General features: G+C 39.3%; 1 protein-coding gene across 4 annotated transcripts in view; it reads left to right on the top strand.

Moving 5' to 3' along the window:
* Positions 1–21090, top strand: part of LOC116178811 (protein 5NUC-like) — a 31967-nt gene extending 10877 nt beyond the window's left edge. The window contains exons 3-4 of one of the 4 annotated variants that reach the window (XM_031498430.1): positions 12976–14345; positions 19692–19891. In XM_031498430.1, coding sequence (XP_031354290.1) covers positions 12976–14345; positions 19692–19746 — 1425 coding nt within the window. In that variant the 3' untranslated portion in view covers positions 19747–19891. Of the gene's footprint in view, positions 1–6079; positions 7517–9587; positions 10986–12975; positions 14346–19691 lie in introns of those variants that run through there. The other 3 variants (XM_031498433.1, XM_031498432.1, XM_031498431.1) reach the window with 3 other exon arrangements.
* Positions 21091–23114: the final 2024 nt, after the last annotated feature.

Raw genomic sequence — 23114 nt, 5'->3', positions numbered from 1 at the left:
TCTTAACGATATAAGAAAGGTTCCTACTGTTTTCCCCTATTCCATATTGTATTTCCACTAGCTAAACTGTATTTAATATTTAAATCTTGAAGAGCCTTTGGGACGATTTCGCTTTAGTGATCTTCAACGGTTTCTAAGAACTTTCAAAAGTTTCCAACAATTGACTTTGTATAAAGGTTTTCTTAAGAACGTCCTTGATTAAGATTCTTTAAAAGTTTTCAGTATTTTTTAAGTGCTTCTAAGGGTTCAGAAAAGTGTTTAATAGTTGTTTATTATTCAAGACGACCAAGGGATGCTTTAACCATCGAGTGAATTAACCTTCACGGGATGGTTAGTTTCCCTTTATCGTCGTGTATAATACAAAACTTTATTTTATAGCAGAAGACATATGAATAATTTAAAGCTTCGGAAAATTCTGAATTTAATCACACATCAAAAATAGCAAGCTTAGGTTCTCCGGTCGTATCCATGGAAACAATAGACAGGGGGCTTAAAGCATGATTAAAATTAAAATTTTAATAATTTAGTTAGTACTTTCAGTTACCCCTTGATGATATGGCCATCAAAACATGCAATCCCGTTTAAACTCCTTATAATCTGGCAATTGTCCAGTTTTAAATTTTTAGCAATCAAAGAATGAAGTATAGGGGCCAGTTTGCTTTAACTACGATTTGGTCTTCTGATCTAAAGGCTTTTAATCTTTAAAATCTTTCAAAAGTTTTCAAGGACCTTCCATGAACCACAAGGGCTTTCAAGGGCCATCAAGAGGCTTTATTGGTGGTGAAGAGTAACCTTCAGAAGTCCTCTAACAAGTTTTTAAAGGATTGAAAAATCCATAAGAACCTTTAAAACCTTCCTAAGGGTATTTATCCGAATTTTGGAGAGCCTTTAAAACTTATAGGCTATTATGGGTCTTAAACAATTTTGGAACGGCCCCTAAGAGTTTCCAGGAACCTCAAAGTGCCTTCCAGAAGCTTTCAGGGTTTTTTAAATTGTTTCCTCTCTTTAACTGCGGTGCTTTAAAAAACTTTTTTGAACGCTTCTAAGTATAATGATCATTGTAGCGACATCAGAGACATCGGGGCGCCAACAGGTGCCTGGAAGTTGATAAAAGATGAGTCAGCGGAGATAAGGAATGAATGCGGATGCAACGCATTCTTTCCTTGAAACATGATACGCCTTCTAGACCCTCCGAGAACATTCCGTGATTTTTTCTAGAAACGTTCCGTTTGGTATAAAAGCGTAACCTCTTTGACGAAGTCATTATAAGTGAAAATCGGGCGCGTATGTGATAAATGTACATGTTATAAATTGTGTACAAGTGAATAATAAATAATATTTAACTCTTATAAATCAAATCATTTAAGGAAATCCATTATTAATTAATTGTAAATAAATAAATCACGTAATTAATTTACAATACAATATTTAAAAGCCTTGAAAGACGTTTAAGAACCTCCAGAGGGCTCCGAGACACAATTAGAACCTCAAATATGTTAGAGTCTATGCAGTGTCTTTGGCGTTAAGTTTTAATAGTCGCCAAGAGCCTATTTTAGATTGTTTATTGAACTATGAAACTCTTTATTAGTACCTGAATACACTATGCGTTTTAAACGCATCCTTTCAAAACGCATCCTGCGAAACCGGAAGGTTTTGTGCGTTTACATTACTTGCGGCGACCGGAACGCAACCAGATAAGTGTAAACGCTCGCATTTAAATCCATTGGATGCAGTCATCCGTTCAAAACGGTCCGGTCAAACGGGACCGGTTAAAACGCATAGTGTATTCAGGCACTTTAATCCTTAAGGACACGGTTCTGTGAGTCTTCCGAATAGTAATTAAAGATTTTAAAAGCATTTAAGTGTTTTGATGAGCGTTCAAGGATCAACTTAAACATTCTTGTCAAGGGTAGGTATTTATTTGTATTTTAGTTTGGGATTTTTAGGTTTTGGGGCCAAACACTACCCACTCTAAAACCCTGGTCGATCTCACTTAAACATGTTTCGAAATTGTCTCCTGAAGGACTTTTATCTGTAAGCAATGTCACCTTTTCAAATGTTATTGCAACATTTAATTAGTACATAATCGCATTTTAATTTACTTTGATATATGTACTTGTTTTGCTAGTATTGGGATATCCCCTGTCTATATAACGGCAGTAAAATTTTCTCTGTGGCGGTGGAAATTCCCTACAGTTTCTCGGATTTGTCGCATATTAGAAAAAAGTAAGTTTGTTTGTCAACGCAGTTTATTTGCCGCTAATCTTTATGATTACTTATCTCTGAGATTATGTACGTGCCTCAACTGAAAATCATATCAAGGTGATTTTAAATTCTAAACTTATAATAGGTAAAAATCAGCAACCATAACGATGCGTCCTCATAACTACGACAGCTACTTAGAAATTCATTCATTCAATTCCTAAGATCTTGTCGAAGACTACCCCATCCCTTTGTCGGTACCCAGTTCCGACGTCCCGGAATTCGAATTTGATGTTTTGATTCCACCATTAGTAGGTAAGATTTTGTCGGTGGCTACCACATTCCCATTGTCCATACCCACTTCTGACGCTGCCACAGTCATATAAATGTGCCATTTTGGTGGATTTCGCTAAAAACTCTGCACAAAATAGTACTCAATTTTTGGGGCACTTCTCATAGCGCGAGCTTTTATTGTCAACAGAAGAAAGAGATACCGCGATTCGAGCTCGAAGAAACCATTGGGCGCCCAAAGCTTCGCAAAAGGTGGTTAATTTTGCCCCTTAGAAAAAACCCTATAATTTCAGTTGAAGGTGAAATATTTTACGTCCAAACCGAAAAGTTGCAGCATATATCACTTTCAAGAAAAGCACCTATTGCACATGCCCTTGGCAAACAGAAAAAATAGTCTGATGTCATTTTTTTTGTCAAATGGCGACGAACTGAAAATTGTTTGCTAAGGTTCTACGACTAAATATTACTGGACCAAAGTTGTGAAGAATTTTATTTTTGTTTTTATAAATTTTTTGTGAGACCAATAGATTTTCAGATCACGAACTTGGATATAACTTTAGACTAACCCCTTCTTGATATCTAAAAAATAAAATTGCATCCTCTGACAAACGTAACCCCAAATATACATCTAAAATTTATTTATAGAAATCTGGAAAAATAATAAAATTAATTTTTTTAATTGAAAGTTATCATTCTACATTATAATTAAGATAGAGTATTGCTATCAAACCACAAACAATCGAAACGTTATTGGTACTTTCAAAACAAGCAAAAAATATTATGAACAATAAATTTTTTTCATAAATCAATATTTTTAAAAAAATTCCCTCTTGTATATACCCCATCGCTTTACACACTGACAAAATATGCATATCCAGAGGCTAAAACAAGGGAAAAGTTATCATTTCTACAGCATTCATTTAAACAGGCTGAAAAACTGAAAAAAATCGTTTTTTAATACCAAAAACAGCTGAAAGGACGAATTTTACTTGTGCAGAGGCTATGGAACCGAATCTACCCTTCTATGATTAGGGAAAATTGATCAATTCCGCTAATATCCAATCAAACAGGTTGAAAAAATAATTTTGAAAGTAAGGAACACTCCTGGAAAAAAAAGGTGGATCTGGCGTATCCGTAGTGTAAGGGAGCAAATCCACCCTGTAAAATAAGAAAAAAATATGTTTTTTACAAGGTCAACTTAGATAGATAGGAAATCATTCTAAGAACTAAGAAACACTTCTGTAAAGTCGGATTTTGCGTATCCAGAGGCCAAGGGAGCGAATGAATCTGCACTTGAGAGGTTAGTGAAAATAGTTAAATTTAACAATATTCATTTAAATTGGCGGAAATATACCTTAAGAAAACTATTTTAAAAATAATTTTGCATACTCAGAGCTAAGTAGGTAATATTTGAATTCTCTCCAAATGCAATTGTTAAGATTTATTGGAGTGCATCGTGCCAGTTCTTTCCTTTCAAATTGATCCCGATAGTATTTCCATATTGGAACATTCCCCCTTCTCCTAAATTTAAGGTTAAGTTACAGAGAGACAATTTTGGGAAAAGTACAGAACCCCCCCCCCCACCCCTGTAATTAAAGAAAAGCTTACCTTGGGAAGCGGTAGGAAAAATTGCTGAAAGCGAATTTCTATTAATACTGGTAACTTAAAGCGCAAAAGCGATACGGTGAAATTAATTTCAAAAGCCAAGAAAATTACGGAAAACGGCGGTACCTACAGAACTTAGTAGTGACTGTAAAAAGGCAAAAGATAATAGACTTACGGCAAGTACATAACTTCAGCAATTACAAAATGCAAAAGATCAAACTTACGGCACGTAAAATGGCAAAAGAAAAGATCCTTCCAAAATCGATTCATTAACAATGCTTACCCAATTAGGCGCGATCAAACTTTAATACTCATCAATCCAATGGATATCTATTGCTAATTTGGAATTTTTCTATCCTGGTTTCTATCCTGGTTTTCGTTTATTATGGGAATGCTTAATAATTAATTAACGGGGCTGAAATATCAAAATATTAATTGATTCCCTTCTTCTCTGGGAAGAAAGCATTCGGTGGCTGAAAGAATAATTTTATTATTCCTGCCGGAAGGCTTGGCAAAAATTGATAAATTCACTTACGTACTTAACGGAGGTAAAATAAAAAAAATTATAATTTCTGGAAGCACGCAAAAAATACGAAGCACTTCTACAAAGACGGATTTTACGTACCCAAAGGCTAAGGAAGCGAATGCACCCCTGTACAATTGGGGAAAAAAATATAATTTTCGCTATATCCGTTCAAACAGGACTGGAAGCACTCACAAAATGAGTTCAAATATACAAAGCACTTGTACAAAGACGGATTTTATGTACCCAAAGGCTAAGGAAGCGAATCCACCCCTGTACAATTGGGGAAAAAATATAATTTTCGCTATATCCGTTCAAACAGGATTGGAAGCACTCAAAAAATCAGTTTAAATATACGAAGCACTTCTACAAAGACGTATTTTACGTATCCAGAAGCTAAGGAAGCGAATTCACCTCTGTACAATTGGAGAAAAAAATATAATTTTCGCTATATCCGTTCAAACAGGATTGGAAGCACTCACAAAATGAGTTCAAATATACGAAGCACTTGTACAAAGACGGATTTTACGTATCCAGTGGCCAATGAAGCGAATCTACCCGTATACAATTGGAAAAAAAAATTATAATTTTTGCTACGTTCCTTCACACAGACTGGAAACACTCAAAAAATTAGTTTAGAAATACGAAGCACCTCTACAAAGACGGATTTTACGTATCCAGAGACTAAGGAAACAAATTTTCCATAAATTGATCAATCTTAGCATTTCGTAATGCGTCGTCTGCGCATGCGCACATTAATCGAGAATGCTCTTGGTAGAGGTGTCAGAGCTATACGTATGTACGGGTACGCTACAGAATGCAAAAGGAACGATCTAAATATCCTAAAAAATGTCGGAGTAATTAAGGCTTCGGATGGACTGACGGGTGGAGAAAGTGGCTGGCGTTCATTTATTTTCAAAGATATCAACAAATAATGTTAAAAAACCGTTAGTAATTTTTTCTCAGCTCTCTGATGGTGCTTCCTTATTTCTTATGGATGCCATATTGAATTACAAACCAGTGATATTAAATCAACCTTGAATTTTTGCGACTTTGTATCTTTGTATCTCTTACGGTTTACGAGATTCCCGGAACATCGAAAAAAACTCACCCTGTATATTAGAAGTTTATCTACAAGTTTATCAAATTAAATAAAAACTTTCCGTGGATATGAAGGATAAAATGGGAATATTATATTCATTCCTTATTCCAAAAAAAAAACTACATACATATCGGGCACAATAAAAGATTAGGTACTCAAAATTCAATTAAATTTCCTGCAAGATTAAATAATTCATTGCCATTTTTTTAGTGTTTATGTTTCAATAAATGTAAATAGCACTGTGACTGTATCTTCATTTGACAGCAAAGCACCACACATACACACTCTTTCCTTCAAGTAGCATTGTGTCTAAATGTGCCTGTGTCCTTACTAAAGCATAACTTGTGTATTTTTAGTCGTTTGGAAATCACGAGTTTGACGATCGTCCCGAAGGAATTGTCCCCTTTCTTAAGGCAATAAACTTCCCCGTTGTCGCGGCGAACCTTAACTTTTCAAAGGAGCCCCTGTATCTTACGACGAACGTAACGAAATCGCACACGCTCGTCGTTTCCGGCCGGAAGATCGGCGTGATAGGCTACGTGCTTCCGCAGACCGCGACGATCTCGTCGCCCGGCAACGTGGATTTCGGCGAGGAGGTCGACGCGCTTCGAGCCGAAAGCGAGAGGTTGAACGGTGAGGGCGTGAAGATAATAGTGGCGCTGGGCCACTCGGGTTTTGATAAGGACAAGGAGATCGCCGAGAATGTGCCGCTTGTCGACTTGGTAATCGGCGGTCACACGAATACGTTCCTGTGGAATGGGCCCCAGCCCGATTGGGAGGCGGTGGAGGGGCCGTATCCTACCATCGTGACTCAGAGCAGCGGGAAGAAGGTACCTGTTGTGCAAGCCTACGCTTACACCAAGTACATGGGGCGCCTGAATGTTATTTTCGACGATAACGGTGACTTGGTGGAGTACAACGGGCAACCTCAACTGCTCAATTCTACTGTCCGACAAGAAAAACAGGCCTTGGTGCTTCTTGAGAAATATAGACCGGAGGTCGAGGCGATTAATAATAAAATAGTTGGGACGACCCGCGTCCGTCTGGACGGGGAGATTGAGAATTGCCGGGTGAAGGAGTGTAACTTGGCCAACTTGGTGGCGGATGCTCTGGTGGAGCACCACGCGCACATCCAGCAGGGTAGATTTTGGACGGATGCTCCCATAGCACTTTTTAATGCGGGAAGTATTAGGACTGACATTGTTCCCAAATTCCCAAATGGTAGTTTCACGATGGGCGAAATCATGCAAGCGTTTCCGTACTCCGATCAGCTGCACTTCTTGTCACTGAACGGATCCGACTTACTTGAAACCTTGGAAATTGGAGCGAGATACAACGGCGACACAAACCGTGGGGAATTGATCCATGCTTCAGGAATTCGTTACACTTTTGACATGAGTAAGCCCGTCGGTTCAAGGATCGTATCGGCCAGAGCTCGATGCGGATCATGCGATATCCCGAAGTACTCCACAATTAAAGAAGACCACCCCTATAGAATCATCACAACGGATTTCGTAGTCAAAGGTGGCGATGGCCACCATGTCATCAGGGATAAATCGTACGATCGCTACGCATACGACTACAATGCGGTGGAGACGATCGCGTGGTACACCTCCAGGCATTCGCCGATTATTAAAGAAGAAGACGAAAGGCTTATTGCTTTGAACAGTACATCGTGGAGTTCCTCAATGAAGGGCTCGGCAACATATCTAGCTCTTACTGCAATTGGTTTAACTTTAGTTAGATAAACGACTTAATTTAGTACAAAATGCCAAATAAACCATTTTTAGTTAGACGTCTAATTAATACAAACCCTTAAAAGAGGTGAAATGAAAATCATATAATCGGATGCGATTCTTGCGATGCGATCTTTTGGATTGCTCTATATGTATTTGATCACAGTCCTTGTATATTCCTGGTTTATCCTGCATTTCCACCGGTTTTGATTTTTTCTATGTATCAGGCCTCAAATTGTCTTGGTGTGGAAACTGGGTTCTACATTAGCAAAATTAACTTTTTGGATACGCAATGACTCAAAGTGTAATGAGTAGTGTTGTACAAAAAATCAAACGTCAATTTTCTGAATGCGGAAAGTTGCTTTCGGATTAATATTTTACCAAATCTCAAAAGTGTTTTTGATCAGTGGCTCAAACAGCAAATACCATGAACTTTTGAGGTTCGAGTACGAAGTTCTTTTAGTACGGAACGTTGGTGCAGATATTTTAATTTGAAATTTAATGATTGGCGCACTAATTTTCAATGGTTTCGTGCGGAAAATTGGTCCACAAATACAACTAAAATTTGAGAAGTGGGATTATGGTCTGCAGAGAAACAAAAGCAAAATGGTTCCCAATTTAAAGTAGGTGGTTCTTTGTGTAGGATTTTTTTTGGGTACGGAATAGTAGTCGAGAGCAAAACTTATCAAATAATAAAGCGGTTTCCAAAGTTCCAAAATCTTTCAAGCTCTTTCCAAATACTTCTAAGGTTTTCTAGTGCCTTCTATGATATTTCAGTATCTTTTTACTGTCTTACTTCAGATCTATCCATTCGCGTTACATACTTCTAAGTCCCCTTGATAGTTTTAGGCAATTTGCTGCACAGCACAACCTTAGAGACCATCTTTAGAATTTCCAGAGTCTTTCAGCGCCTTGAAGAATATATGGACTACGCCCAGCTGGCGCTTTTTGGAGCCTCCTTCAGACTTTTCAAATGGTTTCCAGAAACCTGCAGATGTTTTCCAGAGATTACTGTAACTTGTTTAAAGTTTTATGGATTTGTTCAATAGCTTTCTTCTGAACCCTTCCTAGAACCACCTAAGGTTGTTTATCCAGTGTCTTCTACTGCTTTTCAGACTCCTCGTCTATCATCTTCCAGAGGATCTTCAATGCACTTTTGGCCTAGGTAGCGTTTTTCATAGCTTTCGTTGGGTTTGCCAGAAACTTTTTATGGCATTTTAGGTAAATTATCGAAGGGTGAAGTTTTCTTGCAGAGATGCCTGCCGCTTTGCAAACAATGCCAAATTTAGTGCCCTCTTCTAGACTCTAGAATTTTCCCGAGTGCTTTTGGGTCCCCAGATCCTTATATGGGTATCTTTGACCCATAACATTTATAGCTCATACCAGAACTACATTGGTAGAATGTTTTCCTACGCATTTTGGAGAGCTTTATAGACGCTTTGGAGTGCCTGCAACCACCTTCCAGAGTTTGCATAGCTTTATACGCCCTGTTGCACAGATTTCTGGAATTGTGTAAAGACTTCTTAGGGATTTATGGAGTTTTTCTTTTCCACAGGATTCTGGGCACTTGTAAGAGTGCATTATTCAGACTTCATAGCGCTTTCTAGAACCTTTCAATGATTTTAGAGGAGACTCTAACACCTTCCATAACTTTTTAGCGCTTGTCCAGAATCTTTTTCCCGAACCCCGATGTACAACTTTCTTCTACACACTTTCTAAAGTTTTTAACGTCTTTCATAACATTGTAAATTGTCTTCCGGTACTTTCTACGGCATTTCGGAGATTTCTACTTATGTTGATTTTGAAGAGCCTTTTCCAGGGCGTTTTAACCGCTTTCCAGGGTTTTTGATCGCTGTCTAGCTAGAGCCTTCTATCACTTTTAAGAGTATATTGTAGTCGCCTATGGGCTTCCAGGGTAAATTAAGTAATCCAATATTAGATTGTCTGCCGGTTACAATACTTTTGCTCCCGAAACAAGTCCTTTTAATAACTACCCGTTTTTTACGGCCTAATTCTGCTTGCTCGCGAATGGCACCTAGAGCTAAACGAAAAACCGCTCCCCGTTGCTTGAGTTCCCAGGCTTAAAGCTCGTTGGCCGGCAATTTTTTCATGTAACGATCTCTTTCAGGCGTTCGGAAATCACGATTTCGACTACGGCGTGGCGGGTTTAGTGCCATTTTTAAACGCCGTTAATTTTCCAATAGTCGCCGCCAATTTGAATTTCGAAAACGAGCCCCAACTACTCGCGATAAACGTTACAAGGTCGCACGTGCTGCTCGTATCGGGGGTAAAAATCGGCGTAATCGGATATTTGACCCCCGAGACTGCGGACCAATCCAGTCCGGAGAATGTGATCTTCTACAACGAGATCGATAGCGTTCGGGAGGAGAGCGAACGGTTGAGTAAGGAGGGGGTGAAGATCATAATGGCTTTGGGGCATTCCGGTTATGAAGTTGATCAAAAGGTGGCTCGCGAGGTGCCTCTAGTTGATGTGGTGGTCGGAGGGCACACAAACACTTTTTTGTGGAATGGGCCGCAGCCCGACTTGGAAGAAGTTGGCGGGCCTTACCCTACCATAGTCGAACAAGATAGTGGTAAACAGGTGCCTGTGGTACAAGCGTTCGCATACACTAAGTACATGGGGCGGCTGCACCTCGAATTTGACCCAGAGGGAGATTTAGTAGCGTATGGTGGGGAACCTCAGCTGATGAATCGGACCGTGCCCCAAGATCCATCAGCTTTGGATCTTTTGGAGAGATATCGGCCCGCGGTTGACGCTCTTAGAACCGAAATTGTCGGGAGAAGCGTGGCGGATTTAAGTGGGAGCGTGACACAGTGCAGGCTACACGAGTGCAACTTTGCCAATTTCGTGACGGATGCCTTAATTCACAATCACGTGTCCTCGTATCAGGGTGAGTACTGGACGGATGCGCCAATCGCTTTGATAAACGCGGGCACTATCCGAAAGGGAATCAGAAGGAAACGAGAGGGGTCCGTGAGCAAATCAGATATATACGGCGCCATACCCCTTGAGGAACCACTATATTCCATGTACCTGACCGGAACGGAACTAATCGACACTTTGGAGATTGGAGTAAGGGGAAAGGGGGATGCATCAAGCGGGGAAATCATTCACGGATCCGGCCTGTTCTACAAGTACGACTTGGGAAAGCAGGTGGGCTCGCGGGTTTCCGACGTAAAAATCCGGTGCGGTTCTTGCAAGGTACCCACGTTTGGCAACATCTCACCCAACTCAACCTACAGGATAGTTACAACTGCATTTTTGACTAAAGGGGGTGACGGCCATACGGTATTGAGAGACAAGGGGCGAAACAAGACCTTGGAAGCGGCAAGCAACTGGGAGGCTATTATTCGGTTTTTCGAGAAAACGAGCCCAATTTATCCGCAGGAGGAAGGTCGTGTGGTTTTGGTTGTAGGTTCCACAAGTACTGCCAGTTCCCTTGGGAGCGCAATTTGTATCTTTGCTACTTTGTACCTGATTTTAGTTTGAACTTTGAATTGTTAACTTATTTATTATCTAAATATATAGAAGTGTTCAATTTGTTCAAAATGTTACAGGAAAACGACAGAGAAAAGGTAAGTTAGGGTTTAGGGGGTGGAGGGATTTGACTAAAACAAAAACGATCTAACAGAAGTCGCACACATTCTTCCATCACACCATGGTTAACGTCTTATCGCCGAGATAGCAATGCTGGCAACCTCTTAAAATGATCAATCGGTTATGCGGATTTTCGGTTATTCGAATAACCGGTTAATCACAATGGGAGAAAGAAAATGTAAAATTAATTGCCAGAGTAGCTAATTAGCTAACACTTCGCCCACTATAAAATAAAGACAATTAAACAAAATCGTTTTTTTTCTCGGTATAATGTACTAATAACGAAAAATATAAAACCAAAAATTATTAAATCACGGTAACACTTACGCAATAAAGTGTAAAATTATTTGGGACACATTTTGTTCGATATTATGGTCTCCTAATACAAAATATTCGTTTAAAAATTATTGGATCGGGATAAGGCAATCGGAAAACGTGTAAAATTAATTGCGAAACCTGGTATGGTATTATGTTCTCCTGGTACAAAGTTCTCTTTTGGAAAACGAACCAGAATATCAGAAATCCATGTAATTATTACACCTAGATTAAATATTTTCTTTTAAAAAATCTTGTATCAGGAACACGAAAAGAGGTAGAATTAATTATGAGGTAATTTTCTGGGACTGTTTCGTTATAGAGTTTTCTTTTGCTAATTTCCTATCAGGACCACAAGGTGTAAAATTAGTTGGGGGGCATTTTTTGTGGTATTACATCCTTGGCCTTGCATTAGCGATGGCGATTCGATTTCGATTTCGATTCGAAGCGGCGATTAATATATGAAAATCGCCGTTACTAACAGATTTGTAAATGGGATTTTCAAAATTAGATTTTTGTGAATTATCCAGCTCGATAGGAATAGTTATGTTAGTGCATACCGTACGGAAATATATGTTTTTTTTAAATTTGTTGAATCAGGACAACAGAAACGCAAGAAGTTGCAAAACTATGCTTTTCTGGTGAAAATGTATTGAAAAAGCATATTATGAACTTTAAATAGTGAAAAATATTATGTTCTCCTGATAACACATCGTTCTATTATAAATTGTTTGACGGATATAATATCAAGCAAAAGATGTGTTTCCTGATACAAAATTCTATTTAAAAGATATTTGGACTAGGATAACAAAAACCTTCTTGAGGTGTAAAGTGGCACATCCTTAATAGTTACTTTTTCTCTGAATCATTATCATGTTTCCTTGCTACCAAATTTGATTTGAAAAATTGTTGAATTTGGGTAAAAGGTGTGCAAAAAAAGTGAGAGACACTTTCTTCCCATATCATGTTCTCCTGATAGAACATTCTATAAATTGTTGGATCGAGATAGCAGAAACTTAAGACCGTGTCAAATTAATTGGGACACACTTTTCTAGTATAACGTTTTTCTGTTACCTACTGTTAGTTCCTGATCCAAATATCTTTTATGAAGCTCATAGAAACAATTTCTTCAGGTATCACCTTCTGTTATTTTTTATCAGGATCATAGAAAAGTAAGGTGTGAGATACTTTTTGTGGTACTGGTTTGAAAATCTCATTTAAAACTTTGTTACAGATCGCAAAAATATGTAAAACCAATTTGCAAGTCACTTCTAGCATTATATCCTTCAGGTATCAAAATCTTTTCTTGCATTCCTGCATAAGAGTAACAGTGACACTTTTCTCTTGTAACATTCTGCATTATAAATTATTAGCTGGAGAAGAGAGCGGTGTAAAATTAATGTCGAGACCTTTTTCTGTTATTATGTTCTCCTGACATTTTTAACTCAGTGGTCAGGATCGTATGTTAACCCACTGTATCTATCTAACTTTTCTCTGCTAAACCTTTCTCACACTTCCTCTCTAACAGACTGTTGGGAGTAAAATAGTGACCAAAATCTCAACCCAGACTTTTTCTTTATAGTCACTTGGAAATCACGAATTTGACTACGGCGTACCCGGACTACTTCCCTTCTTGCACGCCGTTAATTTTCCAATAGTCGCGGCGAACCTCGACTTTTCCAAGGAACCCGAGCTGCGAGCGACGAATATAACGAAATCGCACGTCCTTGAAATTTCGGGTCGCAAGATCGGGGTGATAGGCTACCTGCTGCCCGAATCCAAAGAGCTGGCCGATACCGAGGATGTGATTTTTATTGACGAGGCCGTTGCGATCAGGGAGGAGAGCCAGCGGTTGCAGCGCGAGGGAGTGAACGTAATCATAGCTCTGGGTCACTCCGGATTTAAGAAGGACCTGGCGATCGCGAAAGAAGTGCCTTTAGTTGACGTGGTGGTAGGAGGTCACACTGACACGTTCCTTTGGAACGGAGCGCAGCCCGACTTGGAGGTTCCGGAAGGGCCGTATCCGACGATCGTCAAGCAAAGATCGGGAAAACAGGTGCTGGTGGTGCAGCCGTATTCTTTCACCAAGTACATTGGTCGTTTAAACGTGGAGTTCGACGAGAATGGAGACGTAGTGGGTTACAGTGGCCAGCCGCAGCTTCTCAGCTCGACAGTTCAGCAGGAGCAAGACGCGCTAGATTTGCTAGAAAAGTATCGACCGGATGTTCGTAAGTTGGAAGAAGAAATTTTGGGACGCGCCAAAGTGTTTTTGGACGGCACCCCCGAGAGTTGCAGACGAAAAGAATGCAACCTGGGCAATTTGGTCACGGACGCTTTCGTAGCGTATCACGTTGAGCATTACGCTGGTAGGTATTGGACGGATGCGCCCATTGGAATATACAACGCCGGCGCCATTCGCAACAATATCGAGCCTGTCAACGATACCATTCGTGGGGGTGATTTACTTTCCGCCTTCCCTTACAACGACCTTGTCTATTCCATGACCTTAAGCGGCGCTGACTTACTCAACACGTTGGAGCTGGGCGTCCGAAGCGATGGGGAGACGAGCTATGGCGAGTTTCTGCAGGTGTCTGGAATTCGGTACAGTTTCGACTTGACAAAACCAGTCGGATCGAGGATTACTCAGGCGAAAGCTCGCTGTGCCGCTTGCAGCGTTCCCACTTATTCCCCCATCAGTCGGACTAAGGCGTACAGGATTATAACCAGAGAGTTCATTGCTAACGGAGGGGACGGACACACCATTCTGAAGGAGAAGGGGTACAACAAGACCGTGGAAAAACTAAACGAATTTGAAATCCTACGTTGGTACATCAAGAAAAGCCCTACGATCTTTATAGGAGAAGAGGAACGCATCGCTAGGGAAGGCAAAAGTTTCGCTGACGCTCGGATACCAAGCGCCGCTCTGTTGATACTTTCCATCGCGTCGCTGTGGTGGGTGGTTTAGCACAAATCCAATGTTACTTAACCTAAACGCATTAAAAAGTTGTTCCATTAAATTACTAACTAGCTGTACTAACTGTTCCCTGTTAACATCTTCTTTGAAGGCTGCAGTTAAGGAAGAGAAGGCAACATGCCAACTCTTAACTGGTGCACTAATTTTATTTCTCGGGTTACTGATGGATTATTCAAAGATCTACCAACAGGAGACGACTCCCAATCAAATTTGCCCTGCAGAATTCAAAAAATGTATAACCACAAGATATGGTCTCAAGAAACAAAGATAGAACCATCAATTCAAAGATAATGTAACACGAAGGCAACGTAGTGCCTTTAAAATTCAGCCAAGGCAGAAGTTGTTACCAATAGGACACGATTTCCAATAAATATTGGCGTGCAGAATTCAAAAATAATCATCATTAAGATTTGACCACATGATACAAAGATAGGGCCATCAATTCAAAGAGTATGTGACGCTAAGACTATTACGTTACCTTTAAAATTGAGCAAAGACAGAGGTTACGGCGCAGATATACCAACAGGGGCTGATTCCTAATGCATTTTGACCTTCAGAATTCAAAAAATGTATAACCGTCCTGATTTGACTACAAGAAACAAAGATAGAGCCATCAGTTCAAGGAGTATGAAATGCTAAGACCATTATGTTGCCTTAAAAATTTAGCAAAGACAGAGGTTGCGACAGATCTACCAACATGAGACGATTCCTAATGCATTTTGACCTTCAGATTTCAAAAAATTTATAACCGTCCTGATTTGACTACAACAAACAAAGATAGAGCCATCAATTCAAGGAGTATGAAATGCTAAGACCATTACGTTGCTTTAAAAATTTAGCAAAGACAGAGGTTGCGGAAGATCCACCAACATGAGACGATTCCTAATCCATTTTGACCTTCAGAATTCAAAAAATGTATAACCGTCCTGATTTGACTACAAGAAACAAAGATAGAGCTATCAATTCAAGAAGTATGAAATACTAAGACCATTACGTTGCCTTAAAAATTTAGCAAAGACAGAGGTTGCGGCAGATCTACCAACATGAGACGATTCCTAATGCATTTTGACCTTCAGATTTCAAAAAATGTATAACCGTCCTGATTTGACTACAAGAAACAAAGATAGAGCTATCAATTCAAGAAGTATGAAATACTAAGACCATTACGTTGCCTTAAAAATTTAGCAAAGACAGAGGTTGCGGCAGATCCACCAACATGAGACGATTCCTAATGCATTTTGACCTTCAGAATTCAAAAAATGTATAACCGTCCTGATTTCACTACAAGAATCAAAGATAGAGCCATCAATTCAAGGAGTATGAAATGCTAAGACCATTACGTTGCCTTAAAAATTTAGCAAAGACAGAGGTTGCGGCAGATCTACCAACATGAGACGATTCCTAATGCATTTTGACCTTCAGAATTCAAAAAATGTATAACCGTCCAGATTTGACTACAAGAAACAAAGATAGAGCCATCAATTCAAGGAGTATGAAATGCTAAGACCATTACGTTGCCTTAAAAATTTAGCAAAGACAGAGGTTGCGGCAGATCTACCAACATGAGACGATTCCTAATGCATTTTGACCTTCAGAATTCAAAAAATGTATAACCGTCCTGATTTGACTACAAGAAACAAAGATAGAGCCATCAATTCAAGGAGTATGAAATGCTAAGACCATTACGTTGCCTTAAAAATTTAGCAAAGACAGAGGTTGCGGCAGATCTACCAACATGAGACGATTCCTAATGCATTTTGACCTTCAGAATTCAAAAAATGTATAACCGTCCTGATTTGACTACAAGAAACAAAGATAGAGCTATCAATTCAAGAAGTATGAAATACTAAGACCATTACGTTGCCTTAAAAATTTAGCAAAGACAGAGGTTGCGGCAGATCCACCAACATGAGACGATTCCTAATGCATTTTGACCTTCAGATTTCAAAAAATGTATAACCGTCCTGATTTGACTACAAGAAACAAAGATAGAGCTATCAATTCAAGAAGTATGAAATACTAAGACCATTACGTTGCCTTAAAAATTTAGCAAAGACAGAGGTTGCGGCAGATCCACCAACATGAGACGATTCCTAATGCATTTTGACCTTCAGAATTCAAAAAATGTATAACCGTCCAGATTTGACTACAAGAATCAAAGATAGAGCCATCAATTCAAGGAGTATGAAATGCTAAGACCATTACGTTGCCTTAAAAATTTAGCAAAGACAGAGGTTGCGACAGATCTACCAACATGAGACGATTCCTAATGCATTTTGACCTTCAGATTTCAAAAAATGTATAACCGTCCTGATTTGACTACAAGAAACAAAGATAGAGCTATCAATTCAAGAAGTATGAAATACTAAGACCATTACGTTGCCTTAAAAATTTAGCAAAGACAGAGGTTGCGGCAGATCTACCAACATGAGACGATTCCTAATGCATTTTGACCTTCAGAATTCAAAAAATGTATAACCGTCCTGATTTGACTACAAGAAACAAAGATAGAGCTATCAATTCAAGAAGTATGAAATACTAAGACCATTACGTTGCCTTAAAAATTTAGCAAAGACAGAGGTTGCGGCAGATCCACCAACATGAGACGATTCCTAATGCATTTTGACCTTCAGAATTCAAAAAATGTATAACCGTCCAGATTTGACTACAAGAATCAAAGATAGAGCCATCATTCAAGGAGTATGAAATGCTAAGACCATTATGTTGCCTTAAAAATTTAGCAAAGACAGAGGTTGCGACAGATCTACCAACATGAGACGATTCCTAATGCATTTTGACCTTCAGAATTCAAAAAATGTATAACCGTCCTGATTTGACTACAAGAAACAAAGATAGAGCTATCAATTCAAGAAGTATGAAATACTAAGACCATTACGTTGCCTTAAAAATTTAGCAAAGACAGAGGTTGCGGCAGATCTACCAACATGAGACGATTCCTAATGCATTTTGACCTTCAGATTCAAAAAATGTATAACCGTCCTGATTTCACTACAAGAAACAAAGATAGAGCTATCAATTCAAGAAGTATGAAATACTGAGACCATTACGTTGCCTTAAAAATTTAGCAAAGACAGAGGTTGCGGCAGATCCACCAACATGAGACGATTCCTAATGCATTTTGACCTTCAGAATTCAAAAAATGTATAACCGTCCTGATTTCACTACAAGAAACAAAGATAGAGCCATCAGTTCAAGGAGTATGAAATGCTAAGACCTTTACGTTGCCTTAAAAATTTAGCAAAGACAGAGGTTGCGACAGATCTACCAACATGAGATGATTCCTAATGCATTTTGACCTACAGAATTCAAAAAATGTACCTATAACCGTCCAGATTTGACTACAAGAAACAAAGATAAAGCCATCAATTCAAGGAGTTTGAAATGCCAAGACCTTTACGTTGCCTTAAAAATTTAGCAAAGACAGAGGTTGCGGCAGATCTATCAACAAGGGCCGATTCCTAATGCATTTTGACCTTCAAAATTAAAAAAAAATGTATAACAGTCCAGATTTCACTACAAGAATCAAAGATAGAGCCATCAATTCAAGGAGTATGAAATGCTAAGACCATTACGTTGCCTTAAAAATTTAGCAACGACAGAAGTTGCGGCAGATGTTGCAACAGGGGCCGATACCCAATGCATTTTGACCTTCAGAATTCAAAAAATGTATAACCGTCCAGATTTGACTACAAGAAACAAAGATAGAGCGATCAATTCAAGAAGTATGAAATGCTAAGACCATTACGTTACCTTTAAAATTTAGCAAAGACAGAGGTTGCGGCAGATCTATCAACAGGGGCCGATTCCTAATGCATTTTGACCTTCAGAATTCAAAAAAGGTATAACCGTCCAGATTTGACTACAAGAAACAAAGATAGAGCCAACAATTCAAGGAGTTTGAAATGCCAAGACCATTACGTTGCCTTAAAAATTTAGCAAAGACAGAGGTTGCGGCAGATCTACCAACATGAGACGATTCCTAATGCATTTTGACCTTCAGAATTCAAAAAATGTATAACCGTCCTGATTTCACTACAAGAAACAAAGATAGAGCCATCAGTTCAAGGAGTATGAAATGCTAAGACCTTTACGTTGCCTTAAAAATTTAGCAAAGACAGAGGTTGCGACAGATCTACCAACATGAGATGATTCCTAATGCATTTTGACCTACAGAATTCAAAAAATGTACCTATAACCGTCCAGATTTGACTACAAGAAACAAAGATAAAGCCATCAATTCAAGGAGTTTGAAATGCCAAGACCTTTACGTTGCCTTAAAAATTTAGCAAAGACAGAGGTTGCGGCAGATCTATCAACAAGGGCCGATTCCTAATGCATTTTGACCTTCAAAATTAAAAAAAAATGTATAACAGTCCAGATTTGACTACAAGAAACAAAGATGGCGCCATCAATTCAAGGAGTATGAAATGCTAAGACCATTACGTTGCCTTAAAAATTTAGCAACGACAGAAGTTGCGGCAGATGTTGCAACAGGGGCCGATACCCAATGCATTTTGACCTTCAGAATTCAAAAAATGTATAACCGTCCAGATTTGACTACAAGAAACAAAGATAGAGCGATCAATTCAAGAAGTATGAAATGCTAAGACCATTACGTTACCTTTAAAATTTAGCAAAGACAGAGGTTGCGGCAGATCTATCAACAGGGGCCGATTCCTAATGCATTTTGACCTTCAGAATTCAAAAAAGGTATAACCGTCCAGATTTGACTACAAGAAACAAAGATAGAGCCAACAATTCAAGGAGTTTGAAATGCCAAGACCATTACGTTGCCTTAAAAATTTAGCAAAGACAGAGGTTGCGGCAGATCTATCAACAGGAGCCGAACCCTAATGCATTTTGACCGGCGCAATTCAAAAAATTTATAACCATCAAGATCTGACCACAAGAAACATAGATAGTGAGTGTCTCAGAAGACAACAAAACCCAAACACCACTTCCGTGTAATCATTCAAAATTATAGTTTGTAATCATTTGAGGAAATTTCTAAAAATTCCTCTAGAACTTCCATAGAGTATCTGAGAAATGTTCAAGAACCTTCAACACATTTCTGAAGGGTTAATAAAAGTCCATGTGGGTATCGGGTGTTTTACTTTTAATTAATAGGGCCAATTAACTCCAAGCATTAGACACCGACACCTTCCAATCAGCTTAATTTCACCTTGCAAAGCCAACCAGCAAACGGGTTTAACTCCCTCGGGAACCCATAAATCACCCGCAAGCATGCCTGGGACTATCACGCTTGGTCATCCCCCCAGTTAATAAAGCGGTATATTTTGCAGTGTTTCGGCAACCACGAGTTCGGGTATAAACCATCAGGCCTCTCGCCCTACCTAAAGGCGATCAGGTTTCCGATGCTAGCGTGCAACGTGGACTTCTCCGAAGAGCCGGAGCTGCAGTACTTCGATCTGCAGAAGTCGTGGATTTTCAACGTGGACGGAAGGTCAATCGGCGTAATCGGTTACGTCACGACGACCAGCGCGGACATGGGGTTTGTCGGGAAGATTAAGTTCCTCGACGAGATTCCGGCGGTTACGGCCGAAAGTCGACGGCTAGCCGAAGGGGGGATAAAGACGATCATAGCGCTGGGACATTCGGGTTTTGAGATGGATAAGCGAATCGCCAGGGAGGTGCCTTTGGTCGATCTGGTCATTGGCGGTCATACCAATACGCTTTTGTGCAATGGCATACGTCCAGATATTGAACAGTGCGCCGGTAGTTACCCGACCATTGTGACGCAGCCTGGTGGGAAAAAGGTTCCGGTTGTACAAGCGTATGCGTACACAAAGTATCTGGGACGCCTGAACGTTACCATCGATGATGATGGCCGCATAGTTGAATACTCTGGCTATCCCCAGTTGCTCGACGCCCACATTCCTCAAGATCCAGCTGCGATAGCTCTACTAGACCGGTTTCGCAAAGAAATAGATGCCGCTGCAAGCAAAATCGTGGGGTACAGTACATCAGTTCTAGGGGGTGAGATAAAGAAGTGTCGCTACGAGGAATGCACTTTAGCAAACTTGGTCACGGACGCTTTCGACTCTTCCTATGGAAGCAACGCGTATGCAATGATCGGCGCGAAGTCTTTGTACCACGACATAATCCCAAAGAAAAATGGCAGCATCACCCTGCTAGATCTTCTCAACGCCTTTCCGTTCGCGGGAAACGTTTACAGCGTACAACTGACCGGTTTGCACATATGGAAAACGTTGGAGATTGGCGTGAGGAGCAATGGAGAAACCACCGGCTCCGAGTTTGTGCACACCTCCGGAATTAGGTACAAGTTCAACATGACCAAGCCAACCGGCCAAAGGGTTGTGGAGCTAAAGGTACTTGTCGACGGTCAAACGTGGCAGAATATTGATTACAGCGCCATCTACCAAATCGTAACCACGCAACTGATGATTGACGGTGCAGATAGGCACAAAGTCTTTGCGGTCAAAGGGCGGAATATCACACAATTACCATTTAATGACACTGAAATATTATTGAGGTATTTCAAGAAACATTCCCCGGTTACCGTTAACCTGGATGGAAGGGTTGAGCGAGTCGGTTAATGAAACGACTGGAATGGAAGACGCTTACATAATTGTTCCTTTTGTAAATGACATGAATTGAATTATATTTTAGTAATGTACTTATTTAATGTTAGATTAGAAGGGCACACGCTTTTGAAAAACATGTATTTCAAGAGCCTTTCTATAAGATCTACAGATTTCTGACAAGGTAGGTCATTTTTCGTTGTAAGTTGACTTAAGGTAAGTTCTAGATGCATGATAGGGGTTTATGGGCGACTCCGTGTATCGAAAAAGGGTTTAGGCTAAAGTCTGAAACCCAAAATTCAAAATTCGGATGAACATTTCTGGAATAATAGTCAGATTTTAATGTTGCTGTTATCATTTAAAAGATATGCGAGGCCAATCTTTTAAAGAAAAGTTTCTCACATATCAACCATTTGAGTCTCATACAGTGTGTTTCAAATAAACGCCGCAAATTCAGTTGCAGAGTACACCAAGGAATGATTTTAAGAGAACTTTTTAGAAACACAGAGACACTTCCCCAATGGCGTCAAACTTTTACAATCCAACTACTTCCAGGTGTTCGATTACAAAACCTCTGGATTGTTGTATTCAATACTCATTAATTTTTCAGTAAATGGCTGAATTCTGAAAAGTTTCAATTCAGAAGCACAATTTCAAAATGAGCACAACATTAATTCATGTTAAAAATTAATGAGTGCGAGTTTCTAGATTAATATTAAACATTTTGCTTACGCCTAAGATACTGTTGTATACGATATATATATAATATTTTGAATAATAAAATTTTATCATCCTAATTAATATCGTTATTAAGTAAAGTAGAGGCCTAGAACTCTCGGAAGTTTATTTTCAATATTTGGCGACCGTGACAGGACCCTGGGTTTGTGTAAAATCTCACCGCAATAACATTGTTAAAATTGTAGGCTGATTTTTAAACGATTTATGTATCTTTTTCGTTTGTACGGCTCCGCATTGAACCATATGGACCGGGCAGCGATTTGTAGGGCGTTCACGATGATCACAAATAAGTTGACTGGGATTTTATTTATTTTATTTATTTATTATCCCTCTCTTGTGCTGGGTCCTCAACAGGAATCATTACAGAATGACCAGCATAATGCCATCCTTTGCAGAGGATAGGTGCTAATAATAGAAATTATAAATAATTCGCTAACATATAAAGGTAAAATTCATTTTTCATTTACATACGGTTGCTGGTAGTCCCATTAAAGGGAATCATCCAAAAAAATAAAAATATTGAGCTGCAAGGACCATGAGCACGACCCCTTGTAGTGGATAAATATTAAGAGCAATAATAACAGAAAATTAAAAAAAAGAGTAGTTTGTGAAGAAATAAGGGTACAATATATTTTATTTGTATTTTCTACATGACAAAAATGTCCCCCCCCCCCCCCCCCGAGTGGCACAAATACCAGCAGCAAAATGAGTTAGGGAGGGTTCCGTTCACTTGACCCCTCCCAGATATATTTAAGGATAACCAAAAAAACAAAAATGGCGCAAAGATATCTTTTACGGCGCATTTTAGCGCATACCTAGGAGTACAATTTCGTATGAAAAAATGTTAAAAAAAGTAACTTTAAAAAACGTTAAGTTGCCCCCCATCCCTACACTTTTTGAAAATTTGTCATGGCGCAATTGAAAGCATAACCAAATGTTTCTATCAGGTAGTCAAGGTAGCAGCACAAAATACGTACTGGAGGGAGGGGGATACGTACACTTGGCTCCTCCTAAATGTATTTTTGGATTTCTATAAAACGATAATGGCGCAAGAGTTTTACCGGTGGTGCATGTGAGCGCATAATGAGCGCATTAATTTTAAAAAAATACGACTGTCAATCTCTAGGTTGGGGGGGGGGGGGTCAAATTTACGAACCCCTTAATTAGAGAAATTATTTTATTTTATTCAGGATTTCGGTTTAAAATTGCAAATTTTTTAATTATTACGACGCGCGAATACCTGTTCTCTCCTTTCGGAAAAGTAGAAAAAAATTAGAGGTGTTTTTTTTAATTCGAAACGCACATTCTCAACTTTCCTAACTGAAACGAGATATGAATATCCAATTAAATTGGTTACTGGTACAATCCCTTGAAGTCCTAGAAGGCAATTATGTAAGTGGAACACACATATTCTGTGAGGTTACT

This window comes from Photinus pyralis, unplaced genomic scaffold (genome assembly GCF_008802855.1).
Source record: "Photinus pyralis isolate 1611_PpyrPB1 unplaced genomic scaffold, Ppyr1.3 Ppyr1.4_LG8, whole genome shotgun sequence".
Taxonomy (NCBI): Eukaryota; Metazoa; Arthropoda; class Insecta; order Coleoptera; family Lampyridae; genus Photinus; species Photinus pyralis.
The sequence above is the reverse complement of the archived record's forward strand: the minus strand, read 5'-3'. Positions and strand labels throughout refer to the sequence as shown.